The 20,543-nt window shown below is 36.3% G+C and overlaps 1 protein-coding gene across 2 annotated transcripts in view; it reads left to right on the top strand.

The window, feature by feature from the left end:
• Positions 1-20,543, top strand: part of LOC143257256 (monocarboxylate transporter 10-like) — an 86,228-nt gene that overhangs the window by 38,931 nt on the left and 26,754 nt on the right. Inside the window, exon 2 of one of the 2 annotated variants that reach the window (XM_076515687.1) lies at positions 19,866-20,003. The exons of the other annotated variant lie outside the window; for it this stretch is intronic. Coding sequence (XP_076371802.1) covers positions 19,866-20,003 — 138 coding nt within the window. The remainder of the gene's footprint in view (positions 1-19,865; positions 20,004-20,543) is intronic. 2 annotated transcript variants of the gene reach the window in all.

Here is a 20,543-nt window from a genome sequence, read left to right as displayed (position 1 = left end):
CGCACAGCTAGGCCTTTCCGAATGGATAGGCTGCCTATCATACTCACAGTGTTAACTGTTTTAGGCCTAGCTCAAATGCTGCAGGATACTTTTTTCATCCAGTTTAGACACCAACATGACCTTTTCTTTTGTTAATGACGTGAATAAACTAACTTTCAATATAGATTATTCAAAACCGTTCAACTTCATCTGCTTTAGTTAAGCTATAAAACTTAATATAAACTATTGCAAGTAAGTTTCTACAAGTTGGTTTGATTGCTTTTGTTTTAATGAGTCTAAATAAACATTCTGGGAAACACAGATAGATGGGCAGTTTTTACAAGTCCGAGTGTTACGTTTTTATTTTGTAAAGACCATTTTCTTCAGTGCAAACAATGAATGTCCGAAGCTATCTCAAATTACCAAGCAGACAATTATCACAATAATATTAAGCTTTAACGATATTAAACACAAATCAAACGAGATGACAGTGTCTTCAATCCGACATTTGAGTTTATTTTGTTATTGGTGTTCTTAGATTTTCTTATTTATTTCTTGTTACCATGAATTGCACAACAAATGTTAACCCTTAATTATCAAAGAAGAAAATTTTTTTAGGTTTTAAACCAATTTTTAAAACGTTTATAAGCCTAATTCTTTATGAACCCATGGTTACAGCACCTCTAGTAACGTATGAGTCTCTGAGAAACACGCACAAATGTTTAAAAAATACATTATAACTATAAGTATTAGGATTCTTTGTTTGTTTTGTTTTTTTTCAATTTCGCGCAAAGCTACTGGAGGGTTATCCGCGCTAGTCGTCCCTAATTTAGCAGTGTAAGACTAGAGGGAAGGCAGCTAGTCATCACCACCCAACGCCAACTCTTGGGCTACTCTTTTACCAACGAATAGTGGGATTGACCGTCACATTATAACGCACCAACGACTCAGAGGACGAACGTGGGACAGGGATTCAAATCCGCGACCCTCAGATTGAGATCCAAGCGCACTAATAACCTGGCTGTGTCTGGCCGATTTCAGAGTAAGTATTGTAAAAATGAATATCATGAAATACGAAATGCGTTTTTGAAAGCCATAGTTAAAAATGTCTGCAATTTGGCCACAAATAACTGAAACTTGTCAATGTCATCCATGATCTCTGTGCGATTTATATCCTATATATATTGGGTCTACGGATTTTCACTGCTTCAGTGTATAAAACCTGATAAATTCAAGTCAGTTTGTTATGAAGCGCTAAACTACACAGTGATATGTATAATTTGTGTCCGCAGCGAGTATCCAACCCCGAATTTTAGTGTGATAATCCCGCAAGTTATTGCTTTGCACAATTTAAGCGAAATCGAACGAAGTTTAAGAGAGAATAGTTTAAGATATGTAATGTCAGCTTATCACGGTGGCTAAGCAGTATTCTAGAGGGATTATAACACTAAGATTCAAGATTTGACACCTGTTGTGGGCACAACGCAGGCACGGCCTCGCTTTTAATAGCAAGACTAAAATATGTCGATCTCGCGATGCAATAGAAGTTAAACAGAATCTTTGCCGAATTGAACAAAATAACCAAACATTTGTGATAAAAATCACGTAAATTGCGAACACGATTTTAAACATAAACGTTAGGCCTAATGATTTGTAATGCTTCGTCAGTTTTCGTTGTTTATATCAACAACTGTTTACATTCGTTCAAGTTATCCAGCACCGGAAGTTAAAGTACTTTGTTTAGTAATACTTTACACTAGAACTTAACGAACTAGATTTATTTCCAGTTTATCGGTGGCACAGGGGGCATTTCCCATGATACACTACTCCACGGGCGGTAAGAGGGCTCGTCGAGTTTCAACCGTAAACTTGACGATGACGAGTACAACTCAGTGGTCCTTACTTTCAAAATTCGTGTATCCAGTAACAATAAAATCTGTACGAAAGACGTCTTAACGGTATAAATTGCAATAAAACAGCAAATAAAGGCTGTAGTGACGTTTATGAGCACTCGTTGCTTATTGGCTTTGAATTTACAGCTGCCAAGATGATTGGTGGTGATTTTCTTGCGCTTTTATGGCACATTTTGGTGCGAGATGGAATCTCTGAAAATCCTAAAATTCAAATAAAAATGATAAAAAATTAAAGTAGGCGAATGTTAAGGGTTAAAAATAAATAAATAATTTTATGTAATATTTCTTTGCCCGAAAAACCTGATAAAAACCACTTAAATAAAGCTAAATATAATTTATAATTCGCTTGATCAATCTGGCTCAAACTCTAACGGCCCGGCATGGCCAAGCGTGTTAAGGCGTGCGACTCGTAATCTGAGGGTCGTGGGTTCGCATCCCCGTCGCTCCAAACATGCTCTCCCTTTCAGCCGTGGGGGCATTATAATGTTACGGTCAATCCCACTATTCGTTGATAAAAGAGTAGCCCAAGAGTTGGCGGTCAGTGGTGATGATTAGCTGCCTTCCCTCTAGTCTTCCACTGCTAAATGAGGGACGGCTAGCACAGATAGCCCTCGAGTAGCTTTGTGCGAAATTAAAAAAAAAACATAACAAACAAACAATCAAACTCTAACGGCCCGGCATGACCAGGTGGTTAAGGTACTCGCTTCGTAATTCAAGAGTCGCGGATTCAAATCCCCGTGACACCAAACATGCTCGCTCGTTCAGTGGCGGGGGCGTTGTAATGTGACGGTCAGTTCTATATTTCATTGATAAAAGAGAAGCCCAATAGTTGGCGGTGATGAATATCTGCCTCCCCTCTAGTTTTACAGTGCTAAATTAGGAACGGTTAGCTCATATCGCTCTCGTGTAGCAGCTTTGCGTGAACTTCAAAGCAAACCAAACTAACGTCTTTACAAGTCTCCGGGAGCTAATAACCGACTAACGTAATAATGTTTTAAACTTAGGTACTATGGATTCGTTCTTTTATTTCGAAAAGTTTCATAAAAAAGCGATCCTCGCCAACTGTCCCTAATCTCGAATTAATAGACTAGGTGGAAGGCAACTGGTCATCAGTACCCGCCGCCAACTTACGGTTTTGTCTGATCGACTAATGAGATTTGATTGTCACTTCTATGGCGCACCTACGGCCCGAAGATACGGAGTGCGTTTTAATGTAACCATGAATCCTCAAAATCACACTTGGATGGGATGGAATCGGGAATCTAAAGAAGTAGAGTTTTAATGAGTGACGTGTACAGGAGACAGAGTTGTCAGCTTCCAAAACTATAAAAACGAACGCAGTTATTGTGTTAAGCGTAACGTTGTTCGTTTCTGTGTATATAATGTATATGTAGACTTAGTTTATACGTGTGCTACTAAACTATTAAGTGAATTGCCTGAAAACTAAAAGAAACTAAGTTTACTTTTACAATCTTATAAATTGATGACATAGCTGTGATTAAAATTTTTGTAAGTTATTGGTAGTAAGGTGTAAATAAAACTACGATTTAACAATGTAGAAAACTAAGTCGGTAAGGTGTTAATAAACCAGTAAGATAAGAATGTGTTAATACTGAAAGTTGCTAGGAATTCAGTAAATTAACAGTGTCAATAATCAAGGAAACGTCAGGGTAACTAAGGATAAGGGGTGCAGGGTAAAGTTCTTGTGCTCAGTATAGGTCCTTCATACCTGTAAAAGTAAAAACGTCAGGGTAACTAAGGAGAAGGGGTGCAGGGTAACGTTCTTGTGCTCAGTATAGGTCCTTCATACCTGTAAAAGTAAAAACGTCAGGGTAACTTAGGAGAAGGGGTGCAGGGTAACGTTCTTGTGCTCAGTACAGGTCCTTCATACCTGTAAAAGTAAAAACGTCAGGGTAACTGAGGAGAAGGGGTGCAGGGTAACGTTCTTGTTCTCAGTACAGGTCCTTCATACCTGTAAAAGTAAAATATATGTCTAATTGTTTTCTGTTTTGATGTCAACAACTTAAGGCACAAAGTTTTCATTTTTGTCGTTGAAACATTAAACTACCAATAAAAACTGTCTTTACTTCATTACTTACATTAAACTACCAATAAAATTGTCTTTACTTCATTACCTATATTAAACTACCAATAAAAACCGTCTTTACTTGATTTCTTGCTCTTTCTACAAAGTACGTAGATCAAGAGTGGGTTGTTTTTGCTAGCGCTCACGTTCTACTTAGTGGGCCTTGCGTAGTTAGGACGCTTAACTCGCCAGATGATGTTGTACAACTGCCTTCCCTCTAGTCCCTCACTTCTAAATTAGGAACGGCTAGCACAAATAGTCCTCGAGTAGCTAAGCATGAAGTTCAATAAACAAATGTACTTAACAGTACACTCTCCGATGGCTCAACAGCAACTCTGAGGGCGAAGAACGCTAAAAATCGAGTTTCGATAACCGCAGTGGACTGAGCACAGATAACCTACTGTGAACCTTTGCACATAAGAAGAAATAAACCTCTCGAGAACAGAACAACCAGTTTTTATGTGATGCTATCTCTGAATACAAAACGAATACTCCCACTGCTAATACGTACTATTTACGTCAGGTTTACTAACTATTTTAACATTTCTACTGAGAAAACGAGTTCAAAACAGCTTCCACATGAGACTTACTTCTTTGAGCAGAGTTGATGTTAGAGCTGAATAGTGTTCAAGAAGTAAGTCCACTGAACGGAGTGAATAATGTGCTTCGAAATTAAGTAGTTCGTTTGTGCCAGTGAAAAAAAAATATGTAAAATATATATTTTCAGGAATTATTTGAATTTTGTACAAAGCTACACTAGGATTATCTGCACTAGCGGTCACTAATTTAGCAGTGAAAACTTAGAGGAAAAGCAGCTAATCATCACCACCAACTGCCAACTCTTGGGCTAATCTTTCACTAACGAATAGTTGGATTGACCGTGAGATTATAACGCAACCGGGACTGAAAGGGCGAGCAGGTGTGGTGTGATGGGGATTCAAACCCACAATCCTAAAGTGCGAATCGAGCGCCCTAACCACCTGGCTATGCTGGCCTACTTTTCACGACAAAGAAAGAATTACATCAGAGAAGTTAAGCTCTAAAACGTAATTTATAACCCAATAACACACGTTGATCAAAGTAGACCTACCTTGAACTTAGACTTCGAAATTAAACAATTTTCGTACTGCTAAGTTTATTTGTCTGGTCGTAATATGAATTCTGCGATTAAGGCTTTGAAGATGGCGAACCGGCTAACGTTCCATGAAAACGAAAACCGTGCGTCTTTCAAACAGTGAAAGCCTGGTTCGTTATCTTCAATGACCTATTGTAACATAGAGCGGCCAAAGAAAAAAAGGAAAACAGTGAAAGCAAATTCATTTGCAATTTGTTGTCAACGTATTCTCTACTCTAGCATTCATCCACCCTTCCACTTTTCAGCACCTCCCTTCCCAACTTTAGGGAACTTTGTTCTTATCATCTTAATTGTGTGAGGGTCGAGTCATCTTTGGATCAAAGAATTCGGGGGTCTTTTTTCTAACTTCTTTCGCCATTGCATCATTGGTCCAGTTTGGAAACAAACGGGCATGACGTAAGTCGTGACTCATAAACCTTCTATACACGATGAATGCTAAACTCATTAAACCTTGGATCAGAAGGCGTGGTTGTTAGTGTCTTTCTCCCGCTTGGAATTATTTATTGTTTGGTGAGCCGACAAACATTGTTATTCAAGACAAACTTGTCAGTCTTGTGAAATTTTAACACTAGGTTTCCGCTGGTAGTGAATAATAGTGAGAAAGCAAATGTAAATTAATAAAACAGATCTCTTAATTATTAGGAACACCTTCTGTCCAGGAGATCTTTGTTCTGGAATTAACGTGAGATACAAGGTAGCCAATCTGATCTGTAAGTGAATGAAATCACTCTGGATTATAGTACGCAGAGAAAATAGCTTTAGAACGTCCTCACTGTAATCTACAGAAAACACTACAAAGTTAATCTATGCAAGCGCGCTTTAAAAATGTATTGTATTTGTGACGAAAGGTTCATTACGTGCTGAGAATATTTTGTTTACGACGAAATGTTCGTTACACAATGAAAATACTGCGTTATGATGAAATGTTCTCTACGTGGTGAGAATGCTTTATCTATGATGAAATGTTTTCTACGTGGTGAGAATGCTTTATCTATGATGAAATGTTCTCTACGTGGTGAGAATGCTTTATCTATGATGAAATGTTTTCTACGTGGTGATAATGCTTTATCTATGATGAAATGTTCTCTACGTGGTGAGAATGCTTTATCTATGATGAAATGTTCTCTACGTGGTGAGAATGCTTTATCTATGATGAAATGTTCTCTACGTGGTGAGAATGCTTTATCTATGATGAAATGTTTTCTACGTGGTGAGAATGCTTTATCTATGATGAAATGTTCTCTACGTGGTGAGAATGCTTTATCTATGATGAAATGTTCTCTACGTGGTGAGAATGCTTTATCTATGATTAAATGTTCTCTACGTGGTGAATACTTTATCTATGATGAAATGTTATTTCCTGTCAAACTTTCTATCTTCATTTTCTTCACAGTTGAATATCATTTATTGTCAGCTAAAGGCACATTTCTAATTCTGTTTTTACTGTTTTTATCATTTTGTATCTTGGTCTTATCGGTCCTTACTGTTTGTCTCTAAGCTTAAATAATCTATTCAATCGTTGTTGTTTACGCTTACTCGCATCATTTGACTTTTTTTATATTTATTTCTCGTGTAGTTGATATTTGATATATCTCTTACATCACTTTGTTCTGACCTGCACATCACAGGCATTATTAACTCACATTTGTTATTTTCTTTTCTTCATCGTGTTAAGGTTACTTATAGTCCACCATTGGAAAGGTTTCACGTCCTAGTGTGAGGAACAGGAGCAGCTAAGAGTTTTCAATGTTTCACACATTCTTACCAATAAGTTCTTTTTTCATTCTTCTTTGTGTAAGCCTGTTTAACAATCCATGGAGATTTATTTAACTATCCTCTTTTCCAAGTTTTGATTAAGCTGCCGACATCTCTCACATATTTAGTTGACTGGAATTTGACTTTTAATGTTTCAGAATAAAAACCTACATCAACCAAAGAATGTTCTGTTTGTTTCTTTTTACACTCAACTGTGAAAAAAATCTCGAAGTTCGCCAAACCGTTCTCGAGTCTGTGTGAAATTCGTGCAGAAAACTCGTTGATGGTCCACGTAAAACATGTTCCTTGTGTGAACTTTGTTTTTTTGACAGATACTTAATCAGAGAAAATGTTATTAAAAGTAAATATATAACATGTTTTGCTGTTGCATATCAGATCAATAGTTTTTTTTGTTTTTTTTTAACTATAAACAAACTCCTGACATGCAAAGAGGACAAATTACGCATCTTATACGAAGTAGAACCACTCCAACCATGATGGTTGTTCCGTCGTAATTCTGGTGTTCATTACGCTAAACATCGAGTTGCGATACTCGTGATGAAAATGCATGAAGTGCAGAAACGAGGAATTACAGACCCGGTATGGTCAGATGGTTAGGGCGTTCGACTCGCAATCCGAGGATCGAGGATGCGAATCCCAGTCGCACCTAACATGCTCATTCTTTCAGCTGTAGGGACTTTATAATATGACGATCAATCCCATTATTCATTGGTAAAAGAGTAGCTCAAGAGTTGGCGGTGGGTGGTGATGACTAGTTACTTTCCCTCTAGTCTTACACTGCTAAATTAGGGACCCTTAATATTGTTAATTCATATTATCTGTAAATAATATCACATACACATATCTAAAATGGATGATATAACAAAATTATTAAAATAAAGATTTATTTTGTCATAATTTCCATATTTAAACTGATAATTATAAAATGTTGGATGGGTAGTTTTAAATCTTTCTGTTCAAACAACCAAATTATTTGTCTAATACATTATATGACTGGATAATTATTATATATTCACTGTTATCACATAAGAAGAGAAAATGGAGTAATAAGATTATTCTGGAATTCTCACACTACTTTGTTCTTATATTTCTTTGGAAGTAAGCAAAAACCATACGACGGGTATTGAAACCCGGTTTCTAGCTATGTGAGTCCGCAGACATACTAAGGAGCTTTTTCTTATAATAAACTGTTAATAGGGCCCGGTATGGCCAGGTGGTTAAGGCACTCGATTCGTAATCCGAGGGCCGCGGGTTCGAATCCCCGTCACACCAAACATGCTCGCCCTTTCAGCCGTGGGGGCGTTATAATGTTAAGGTCAATCTCACTATTCGTTGGTAAAAGAGAAGCTCAAGAGTTAGCGGTGGGTGGTGATCACTAGCTGCCTTCCCTCTAGTCTTACACTGCTAAATTAGGGACGGCTAGCGCAGATAGCCCTCTTGTAGTTTTGCGCGAAATTTAAAACAAATCAAACCAAACTATTAATAGTTTTGAATTTAATTATTTCAATAGTTCTAAGAGATAAATAGATATCCCGGCTAATAAAGTTGTATTTTTTTAGCTGTTCCCAAGACGTCAGGAGTAATTTTTAAAAGTTAGGGATTTGTCACTTGTTTACTTATATCACCCTGAAGTGCCTCTATCTGCGTGGAGGAAGTGTCAATGTAAAATGTGCATCGAAGCCAAAGCGAGGCCAGTCGTTCTTCTTGCGCAATCCTCTGTCATTTATTATCTGTCTGTGAAGACGTGAAAATATCAAGGACTAATTCGTCAGTACAAGAAGTGGACTTATCGGCAAACGTTTTCCTATTTTATTACCTGAAAATGATCAGGCAACCATAACTCCAACTTTTCACCACAGGAGCGATACTTAAAAGAAATTTTATTTGCGTGTAATAATTTGTAATCGCCCCTATCGGACTTTCGAGGAAATACTAAAAGACAGTACACAAGCAATGAGACCGGTTTCCGATAAAATTTTACACAGCGGCTAGTTCACGCTATAATTCGAGGTACGATTTCTTCGCGGCGGTCGCAGGAGATAGCTTAATGTGGCTTTGCTCTCAAACAAACAATGTTACCATCAGTCTTTCTGAGCTGAACTACGAAGAAAATATATTATTGATGCATAAGAAAAATGAATTAGGCTTAGCTATATAATGTAATTATGTTGACCAGGTACGATCGATTTCGTGATTGTTATGCGAGTGATTGATTACTTTGTGGTCTAGGGTTTGAAAGTTTGTCTGTGTTTGTCGTTGTTGTTTTATAAAAATTCACACTGGACTATCTACTCTGTTCACCGCGGAGAATCAAACCTCGGATTTTAGCACTGTAAGTTCGTAAACTTATTGAGGTACTACCAAATGGAACCTTTGAAAGAAACTGGTAATTAGATTAACAGAAATATACGTCTTCGAACTAATTTATGGCTTAACAATAAGACTGCGGACTTAGTACACTAAAAATTCGAGTATGAATCCCGCAGTTTGCAGAAAACAGATACTTTAGTACATAGCTTTATGTTTAACAACAACCAAACCCAACATCTGTTTAGTGTTATGATTTCAATAAGAAAGGCGTAAAGAGAATCAGGTGTATAACCAAAGTCTTGGGTTAAAAATCTAACTTTCAAAGAACTTGAATTTTTGTTATTTGTTTTTAAAGTTTGGACGGTTTCATAACTTTTTCTCTTGAGTTCTGGTTCGAATCTCCCTTACTAAAAATGTTTTCCATTTTAACCTTAGAAATGTCATAAGTAATGGTACATTCTTCTATTCATTGATAAAAAAATAACTTTTTCCTTCTATGTCTATGTTTCAAAACAAGCTGTTATATATATATATATAGGTTACTTTAATAAAACTATTAGACGTATAAAACGAATTTTATTTTTATTCTTAAAATCTTCAAAACAAAAAATAAGTATACTTTTTTCTTAATTATTACAATTAGGATGTATATATATATATATATAAACTCGTTACTTTAATAAAACTATTAGACGTATAAAACGAATTTTATTTTTATTCTTAAAATCTCTATGTTCACCGATGAACAAAAAATAAGTATACTTTTTTCTTAATTATTACAATTAGGATGTTTATCCATTTAATCTCCTAAAAATCGAGAATAACCATTGAATTCTGTCTAATGATATTTTTTCGAAAGTGATTTCGATCCAGTAATATTTTCACCTGATAAGCATACTTGTTGATACCACTATATATCAACAAATTACGTTGTTTTTTTCAATTCAAATAATACACGTAGTTTGGCAGTTTTAAATGAAACACATGTTTTAGCAGTTTGAAACTAAACGTATTTTAGCAGTTTAGTATAAAGCACGTGATTCAGCAATTGTTTTGCGTCTTCGTAGATTATTAAACAAAAGGAAATTTGAAAATGACTTTAATAAGTATTGACAAATCTGTATTACAAGTTTGACGTAATAGCATGTGTACAATATTTCCGCAAGGTATTATCATCACCTGTATTTTTGTTGTACGTTTTTACCAAGTTAAAATAAAATTTTCTTCGTCACACTTTCGAGCTGTCTTCAAACGTTGCTATTTCAAAATGACTTCCTCATCACAATATTTGAAAGAAAAATAAGTTGAATATTTGTATCACATTCTTTAAAAGCTATAAATAAAGCAATATTTTGTCAGGTGGCGCTATAACACAATAATTTATGCATCCTGAAGTAATTTTTGCTCCTTAAAGATGATTTGGAGCGAGATGTTTTCTTCTTCTAACACTGGAAGCGTGCTAAACTATTCATTGCGAGCCCGGCATGGCCAGGTGGTTAAGGCACTCGACTCGTAATCTGAGGGTCGTTGGTTCGAATCCCCGTCACAACAAACATACTTGCCCTTTCAGCCGTTGGGAGCGATAATGTGATGGTCAATCCTACTGTTCGTTGGTAAATGGGTAATCCAAGAGCTGGCGATACGTGGTGATTACTAGTCTTACACTGCTAAATTAAAGACGGTTAGCGCAGATAGCCTTCGTGTAGCTTTGCGCGAAATTAAAAGCAAACCGAAAAACTATTCATTTTGTTTTCGTCAACTCCCTTCCATTGATGGTTCAGTGGTAAGCCTAAGGGATTAAAAAACTAAAAGTAAATGTGTTTTGATTCCCGCGGTGGACAGAGCACAGGTAGCCAACTGTTTGGTTTTATGCTGCACGATATAAAGAATTAGTGTGTTCTTCAAATTAGCAGAAAGACTTAAATCTTTTTAACCCTAATTGTCGTTAAATTGCGTCCTTATTTATGTTATCTTTAAAGTATAAGGTGATTTTATTCATAAAAGAACTATACTAGCTTATTCTTTTGAACAAAACGTTGTTGGTAGTAATACAGGGGGAGTAATATAGGCTACTTTTATTTTATTAGCAAGTGAAAAACACTTTCGATGTACCTCATGAAAAAAAATCAAAGCCCAAAATAATATCTATTATTCGATAAATATTCAAAAAATATTTCATTTCGCTTAAGAAGGCAAAAAGTAAAAATTTCTTTGACAAAATTTCAATACATATACAATATCGCAATGAAAGTTTCAAATTAGAAAACCTGAACAAACCATGCTAGTTAAAATAAATGTTTGTAGAGATCAATTTTTATCGTTTCGTAATTTAGGCCTAACTGACAGAAATGTTTTTAATAATGAAAACTGTTACTGAAACGAAAAGCTAATGGATTTTTGTTGTTATTGTAAGTATACAGGTTTATTATTTATTTATTTATTGAATGAATTAACTTATGGTCTTATCATTTAAGAAATTTTAGGATTGTTCAATTTTTATCACAGACTAATTTCAATGGTTCAAATAATGTTGTCCAATTATGACACCAAATGGAGCTATTAAGCAATTTTATAATCTTCGCTTCCTAGATCGAAGACGGCACTGTGAACAGTCTTTATCTCGTACAGTGACACTTAAGCGACCAGAGATTAATGTTTCTCTGTGTAAGATGCTGGCAACCGTAACGATTTTTCAACTAGCAAAGAAGCAAAAATAGTTGAAGCACCCGTCATTATTAAAAACCAGGGTCTGCGCCTCTTCGCTGCCCCTGGGGACGTCGAGAAAGAGCAAGCTTAGCGTCGACTGATTCCGGACGCCCCGTGCGCACGAGACCAAATTTAGTGTCAACTTGAACTTTGACCTCAGCTACGTACGGATTAACGCAAAATGAAAAACATATAGCAGCAACGCCTTTCTCTCTTCCTCTCTGTCAATAACATCAACAAAACATTTGAGAAGAGCCTATTTTATCATCACGAAGAAAAAGATTATAACAGAGGACTATGAAACGACCATAAATGAAGACTAACATATCGTTAATGACCAGATTTACAGCTGTTTGGTTTTGTTCGTTGTTGTTTTTTTTAAATTTCGCCCAAAGCTACACGAGGATTGTCTGAGCTATCCGTCCCTAATTTAGCAGTGTAAGATTAGAGGGAAGACAGCTAGTCATCACCACCCACCGCCAACTATTGGGCTACTCTTTTATCAGTTAATTGTAAAATTGACCGTCACATTATAACGCCCCCACGGCTGAAAGGGCGAGCATGTTTGGTGTGACGGGGATATGAACCCGAGACCCTCAGATTACGAGTCGAGTGCCTTAACCACCTGGCCATGCCGGGCCTATTTACATTTCTACCAATGTTGGAATTTATTCTAAAATGTTACAAGCATACAGTATACTCTTTCACTAATACGACTTTAAATAATACGCGTATTTTTTTCTACCATATAATATTTATAAATAATCCCTTAAACCTAAAACTTCAATCTTTCACAGAGGGATTATATAAAATAGTACGTGGAAGTTCTCGCCAAACTTTTCATCTCGGAGTTTGTCACAGATACAAAGGCGTTTTAATAACTTTTTGTCGAATTGGTATCTAATACAAACACGCGTGTTGTCTTCCGTTTCATGTAACCATACTTACTCAAGTAAATAAATTAGTTCAAGTAAAATGTGTAACTGGAACTAAGAATCGTACACACATACATCTTACACGAAGTGTTTTGTCCTGTTCGCCACTAAGTCAGTAATAAGTTTACGGATCTCCAACTCTAAAACCTAAGGTTCGATTTCTCGTGAGAAACAAAGCACAGGTAAGCCTGTTGTGTAGTTTTGCACTAAAATAAAATACACCTACTTGTGTGGTAACATCTACTAGAAAAATCATAGTGTCAGGTCGTTCCTGGTTACGACAGCTACGTGATATATGAACCAATCTAGGTGGTTGCCACTGTGGCGCCCCCTTTGACTTCCAATGAGCAATTTATGTAACAGATGTAAAAATGATCAAGATGACGATAGTTATGACATCACTAAAACGGCTTTAATGGCGAACTACAGACTGTAAGCCTACCGGTCGCTCAGCGGTTAATCTGAGGACTTAAAACGATAAAAAACTTGGCTTCGATATCCTCTGTGAGAAGAACATAGATAGCCCATTGGGTAGCTTTGCGCTTCGCAACAAATAAACGGACATCAAAGCTTTAATTACTATTTCTGACACGAAGTAAAAAAAATATTTTAAATCAAAATAAGGTAGAACTTCTAACACAACGATCAGAGTTTGGTTTCGGAATAAAATATGTTTTTAAAATATTTTTATTTCTTAAAACCAAAAATTCGTTTCGCTAGATTTGAGTTTGAGAGCAAAACCTCACAATGGGCCGTTTGTAAACTGCCAACCTTAAGGTATCAAACCCCTATCTTTAGCGTAATTAGCCTTCAGACTTCACACGTAATAATCAATCAGTGGTTCTTGTTTGTCTGCTTTGTGAATTGTTTCAGAATTTCGCAAATGATATTTCCCTAAATTTTAAACTGACAGACAAGATGGACACAGCTTTTGAACAGTACTCTGAAGGCACGATGCAACACAGCTTGTGAACATAACTTTGAAGACAAGTTGGACACAGCTTGTGAACAGTACTCTGAAGACAAGATCTACACAGCTTGTGAACATAACTTTGAAGACAAGATGGACACAGCTTGTAAACAGTACTCTGAAGACAAGATGGACACAGCTTGTGAACAGTAACTCTAAAGACAAAATGGACACAGCTTGTGAACAGTACTCTGATGTGATCGAACGTAGGATTTGACAGTTACTGTTATAGAGCGAGGCACCTTTGCACATTAATGGATTGTAAACTTTGAATTTTTGGATTAACCACCTAGACAAGCTAAAGATTAGTATTAGTATTAACTAAAGATTAGTTCATACCCTAAATATTCCTGTTTTTACCTTAGGTAGAAAGGGTATCGTGTACAAAATATTAAAATGAATTCGTGACAAAAAAGAGAACTTTTTAAGTGTCGCAAAACAAAGCCCTCCTTTTTTAAGTAGTGGGGTGGGGCTCTTAGGAGAATAGTGGGAACTCTGGGTTTCCTCTAATAAGCTTAGAGTAATTAAAAGTGTCTTTAGCAGTTGTATACATTTTTCTTGGAAAAGGGACACTTTTAGGGACATAACAGCAGAAAGTCAGAGGTTTGAGCCACCAGCCACTCTTCTGCGCATGTAACTGGTTAAGGATGATCAAATAAAATGTCTTAAGCCTAAAAACTTGTGTGACAATAAGAGAACATAAAACATTACACCAACGTATGCAAGTTTTAACGCTGCACTAACATGGAACAACCTTTGATCGATCAGTTTAGACTTATATATCAGAACGGCTAGTATGGATATTAACACTTTTACTGATAAGGAGAGAACAACGTTTCGACCTTCCTAGGTCACCTTCAGGTTGAGAAAGAGAGAGTGTTTGAATGTGACCGTTGACGGACACAAGTCTTAGGGACGAGAGTATAAACGGATACCGAATTGTAGGGGGCGTTGCAGGTGGACGTTAGGTTATTAATTAGTATAGTTATAAAAGTGCTCCTTTATATTGGTTTAATTTTGGTTTTAGTTGATGTATAAGTAGAATTTCTTTGATTTTGCGTTTGTATATATGGGTGTTTTCTATGGTTATGTTATGTTTATTTGATTTGCAGTGTTCAAAAACTTGTGAAGGTGTTTTTTCTGTGCTTTGAATCTGGTTTCTATTTTTCTGCTTGTTTCTCCAATATGAAGTCGTGGCAGCTGTTGCATTGTATTTTGTAAATAATGTTGGTGTGTTTGTCAGTGTAAATTTTACATAGTATGGACTTTAGTTTTGTATCTGGTTTGAATAAATTTGATGTTTACTGAATGTTGTGTTTTGTTATAAGTTTTTTTCAAATGTTGGTTATTTTTTCGCTGATGTCGAGAACGTATGTTATGCAGCAGTGAAATGTTTTGTAGTTTGTTGTATCTTGGAGTTTATTATTGTGTTTGTTGTTGATTGTGTTGTTGATCTAGTTGTGTGCGTATAATTTTTTCAACGGTTTGTGGAGGAAATTTGTTGATGTTAATGAAGTGTTGTTTTATTTTGTTGATTTCATCGTTAATTTTATCAGGCGAACATAGTTTTGTGACTGTGTTTATTTGGTTTCTTAACATGTTGAGATTTTGTTTTGTTTCATGTGCTGAGTCCCAGGGAATGTATAATCCAGTATGGGTGATTTTTTTATGGATTTCTGTTTTGAATTGTGTATCAGTTCTGGTGATTTTGAGGTTAAGTAATACTTGTTTGTTTTTGAATTTCGCACAAAGCTACTCGAGGGCTATCTGTGCTAGCCGTCCCTAATTTAGCAGTGTAAGACTAGAGGGAAGGCAACTAGTCATCACCACCCACCGCCAACTCGTGGGCTACTCTTTTACCAACAAATAGTGGGATTGACTGTCACATTATAACGCCCCCACGGCTGGGAGGGCGAGCATGTTTGGCGCGAAGGGGATGCGAACCCGCGACCCTCAGATTACGAGTCGCACGCCTTAAGTAATACTATTTGGTTAGTTTTTTCCTGTTCATAAGTGAACTTGATGTTGGGGTGTGAGATAATGTGATTGAAAAAACGTGGAGTGTGTGTTCTGTAGATGTGAATCCAGCAATGGTATCATTAACATACCTGTACCAGTATAGTGGTGGGTGTAAGGCTGAATTGATCGCTTATGGTTAAATCTGTGTCATAAAAATATTGGCTAGAACTGGTGACACGGGATTCCCCATACTTAGGCCATTTATTTGTAGGTAGTGATTATTGAACATAAGTTAGATTTGGTAGTAGTGAATTCTATAAGGGTTGCTAAGTGATTGCTGGGGGTGTGTATCAATGGGTTTGGGTCTTGGATATAAAATACTAAAGCTATCTTGCAGACTTCAATTGTTGGGACTTCTGTGAAGAGGGAAATTATATCAAAACTGGCCATTAAGGCTTTATGATTTAATTCATTAAGAATATATTTAAAGTTAAAAGAGTCTTTGAAAAAGGAGCCGATTGGTGTTACATATTTAGAAAATGACCACGCTATATACACTGCTGGCCAAAATCTTAAGACCAATGAACATAAAGAAAAAATATGCACATTGTGTTGTTAGACTCAACCACTTATTTAAGTAAAGCTTCGAAAGATAAAAATAAGAAAAGGAAAAATAAAAAACAAACTTTTTAGGACTTAATAGGGAAAATGTGAACACAATAAAATTATCCTAAATACTAGCTGGAAGAGGTCTCAGTAGTGAATTGCACGGCCATCATTGCGAATAACTTCATACATTCGCTATGGCATGGTCGATATAAGCGTTTGCAAAAGGCTGGCTGGAATGTTATTCCAAGTGGTGAAGATGGCTTCACGAAGATCATGCACTGTTTGGAATTAACGTCAATTTCTATAGACTTCCCTTGCCATCCACCCCCAAACATTTTCAATGGGGTTCAGTTCGGGCGAACATGCTGGATGGTCCAAAAGAATTACGTTATTCGCCATGAAAAAGTCCTTTGTACTGCGGGCATTGTGGTTTGCAGCGTTGTCCTGCTGAAAGATCCAGTCATTTCCACACAAACTAGAGCTTTCAGTCAATAAGGATGCTCTCTACAACATGCCAATGTAGTCAGCTGCTGTTTGACGCTTTGAATAACCTGAAGCTCCATTGTTCTATGGAAGGAGAAAGCACCGCAGATCATGATGGAACCTCCTCCACTGTGTAGTAGAAAATGTCTCCGTTGGGATATCCTTATCGTGCCAGTAACGTTGCAAGCCATCTGGACCATCCAGGTTAAATTTTTTTTCTCATCAGAGAATAAAAACTTCGTCTACTTTTCTACGTTCCATGTTTGGTGCTTCTCAGCAAAGTTTAATCAAGCTGTTTCGTAATGTGGAAGGAGGCGTGGCCTTTAAAGACGTTTACGGTTTTTAAAGCCTTTCTCTCGTAGATGCCACCTTATTGTTCTTGAGCTGCATTCTGCATCCGTAAGGGCCTTAATCTGGTTCGAAGATCGGCTGGTGTCTTGCCGGACAACCCGTCGAATCCTCCTGCTCAATGCCGGCGAAATTTTCTTGGGCCGACCACTTTCCGTATCCCTCAGGGTTTTTTAAGAAATTTGCAACAACAGTTTTACTACGCCCAATCTCACCAGCGATAACACGTTGAGAGAGACCTTGCTTTTGCAGCTCGACAATTCTGTCACGCTCAAACTCTGTCAACTTTTTAGCCTTTGCCGTGTTTTTACCCAATGTAGCACAGGAGATGTCAGTGGGAGATGTTGACAACACTTATGCTTGAACACAAGTGACTAAATTTCGTTACGTGTTTAGCGATTAACGCTTCGTTTCAGTATGGTCTTAAACTTTTGACCAGCTAGTATTTAGGCTACCTTCATAGTGTTCACATTTTCCCTATTAAATGCTAAAAAAGGTTTTTATTTTTATTTTCCCCTTTCTTATTTTCATCTTTCAAAGCTCTACTCAAATAAGTGGTTGAGTCTAACAACGCAAAATGCATATTTTTTCTTTATGTTCATCGGCCTTAAGATTTTGGCCAGCAGTGTATTTACCGAAGTTGTAGTTAAATGATTCGTTGGTCGACATTATGGGTTGTTGTGAACAATTAGGTTTGTGCGATTTGGGGTTGCCGTATAGTTGTGGTGTGCGTGAGTCGGTCTTTCGTAGGTAAGAATAAATGTTTTCTGAGATTGTGTTGGTTTTTTTCATTTATAGTAGTATTTTGTTTAACTGGTTTTCACGTGTTTTGTTTTGTTTTGAATTTGGGTTTAATAGTTTAAATTTGTTTGTATCTGACAAGATGCTCATTTTCTGAATGTATTCTTTTGTGTTCATTCTAACTATAGCATTACCTTTACCTGCTTTTAGAATTTTCATGCTGTTGTCCTGTTTTAAGTTGTTTATAGAATTAATATCTTTTTGTGTGAGGTTGTTTTTAGAATTCTTTTCTATGAAATTATTTTGATAGTTTTGTGTGAATATTCTTTTAAAAAGTTGTTTAAGATACTGTTTTGAGGTGTTTCAGGGAAATAGATGTTTTCAGTTCTACCTGGAAAGATAGGTTGTTGGTTCTTGGTGAAGTTGTTGTCCACCACTATACTGGTACAGGTATGTTGATGATACAATTGCTGGATTCACATCTACAGAATACACACTTAGTTTTTTCTATCACCTTAACTCGATACACCAAAACATTAAGTTCACCTGTGGACATGAAAAAACTAACCAAATAACATTTTTTAGCCTCAAGATCACCAGAACTGATACACAATTCAAAACAAGAATCCACAGAAAAATCACTCATACTGGATTATACATTCCCTGGGACTCAGCACATGAAACAAAACAAAATCTCAACATGTTAAGAAACCAAATATACACAGTCACAAAACTATGTTCACCCGATAAAATTAACGATGAAATCAACAAAATAAAACAACACTTCATTAACATCAACACATTTCCTCCACAAACCGTTGAAAAAATTATACGCACACAACTAGATCAACAACACAATCAACAACAAACACAATAATAAACTCCAAGATACAACAAACTACAAAACATTTCACTGCTGCATAACATACGTTCCCGACATCAGCGAAAAAATAACCAACATTTGAAAAAAACTTATAACAAAACACAACATTCAGTAAACACCAAATTTATTCAAACCAGATACAAAACTAAAGTCCATACTATGTAAAAATTAGACTGACAAACACAACAACATAACTTATAAAATACAATGCAACAGCTGCCACGACTTCTGTATTGGAGAAACAAGCAGAAAAATAGAAACCAGATTCAAAGAACAGAAAAAACACCTTCACAAGTTTTTGAACACTGCAAATCAAATAAACATAACATAACCATAGAAAACACCCATATATTAAGTAGGGAAACAAATATATACAAACGCAAAATCAAAGAAACCCTACTTATACATCAACTAAAACCAAAATTGAACCAATATAAAGGAGCACCTTTATAACTATACTAATTAATAACCTAACGTCCACCTGCAACGCCCCCTACAATTCGGTATCCATTTATACTCTCGACCCTAAGACACGTGTCCGTCAACGGTCACATTCAAACACTCTCTCTTTCTTAACCTGAAGGTGACCTAGGAAGGTCGAAACGTTGTTCTCTCCTTATCAGTAAAAGTGTTAATATCCATACCAGCCGTTCTGAGATATATTTTTATTTCAAGTGGGTTTCTCGTCATCAATGATCAGATTAGGCTTAGTTGTCAAATCCTGTACTTTACATTTTCCCTTCCTCGATTATATAGACCTCCACACTGTTGAGTTATTCGCTGTCATAGATTAACAAGTGTTGCCCATAGTCTGTCATACCAATATAATCAGATTTAGTGTAAAACGTATAACTACCTAATTACAGAGAAACAGTGTTGTGTAAACATGTGACTCCCTTTTTACAGAGCAACAACGTTGCGAAAACAAATGTTTACAAGACAACAGTATTGCGTACACACAGACATAGAACAACAACTCATTGTAGGTTATGTTGAATAATAATGTTGTTTTCTTTCTTTTTTTCTTTACAGCGTTACACCCATATCGTGACGTAACATTGAACAGTGTAAGACGAGGAAAAGTAATGTTTAGACTATTTCGTGCTGACCAACAATCACGATGCTGTGCTAAGTTGCTAGAAAAAAAGGAAATATATTTTCGCATTCTTGGTTAGGGTATCGTACTTGTTTTTATGTATTTGTTCATCTTGAAATAGAAATTATTTCCGTATGAGAAAGTAATAAATAAGTCAAAATTTAGGAAAACCATTTCACTCACTACGTGGAGTTTCATAATATCTTTTTTTTTTTTCCTCTTTCTCCGTGTCTCTCAGTTTTCCTTTTGTTAATCCTAATATATATATAGATAATAGATCTGATAACAAAAACCATTTTTATGTTTCATATTTCATGATTCCAGACGTGACTCAGGAGTTTATAACCACATTAACAATTCGATGTGTTGTGGAAACCATCTCGAGGCCCTAGGTTGTATCCAGTATTTCCAGTCACTTGAAGTTTTTTTCGTTCAGTTCATCTTCATCAGGTTTCGGTTCATATGTTGCTCAGGTTCAGCGACATACCTCTAATAAACAAGTTGAACAGCTTAATTAAAATTTGCGTATTAGGAAATTTTCGCGTTCTGAAACATGGATGGATAATTTTGAACTCGCCCTTCATACGAGACGACTGGAGGTTCCCCTCCCAGCG

This window comes from Tachypleus tridentatus, chromosome 7 (assembly GCF_004210375.1).
Source record: "Tachypleus tridentatus isolate NWPU-2018 chromosome 7, ASM421037v1, whole genome shotgun sequence".
Taxonomy (NCBI): Eukaryota; Metazoa; Arthropoda; class Merostomata; order Xiphosura; family Limulidae; genus Tachypleus; species Tachypleus tridentatus.
This window is presented reverse-complemented; position numbering and strand designations above follow the sequence as displayed.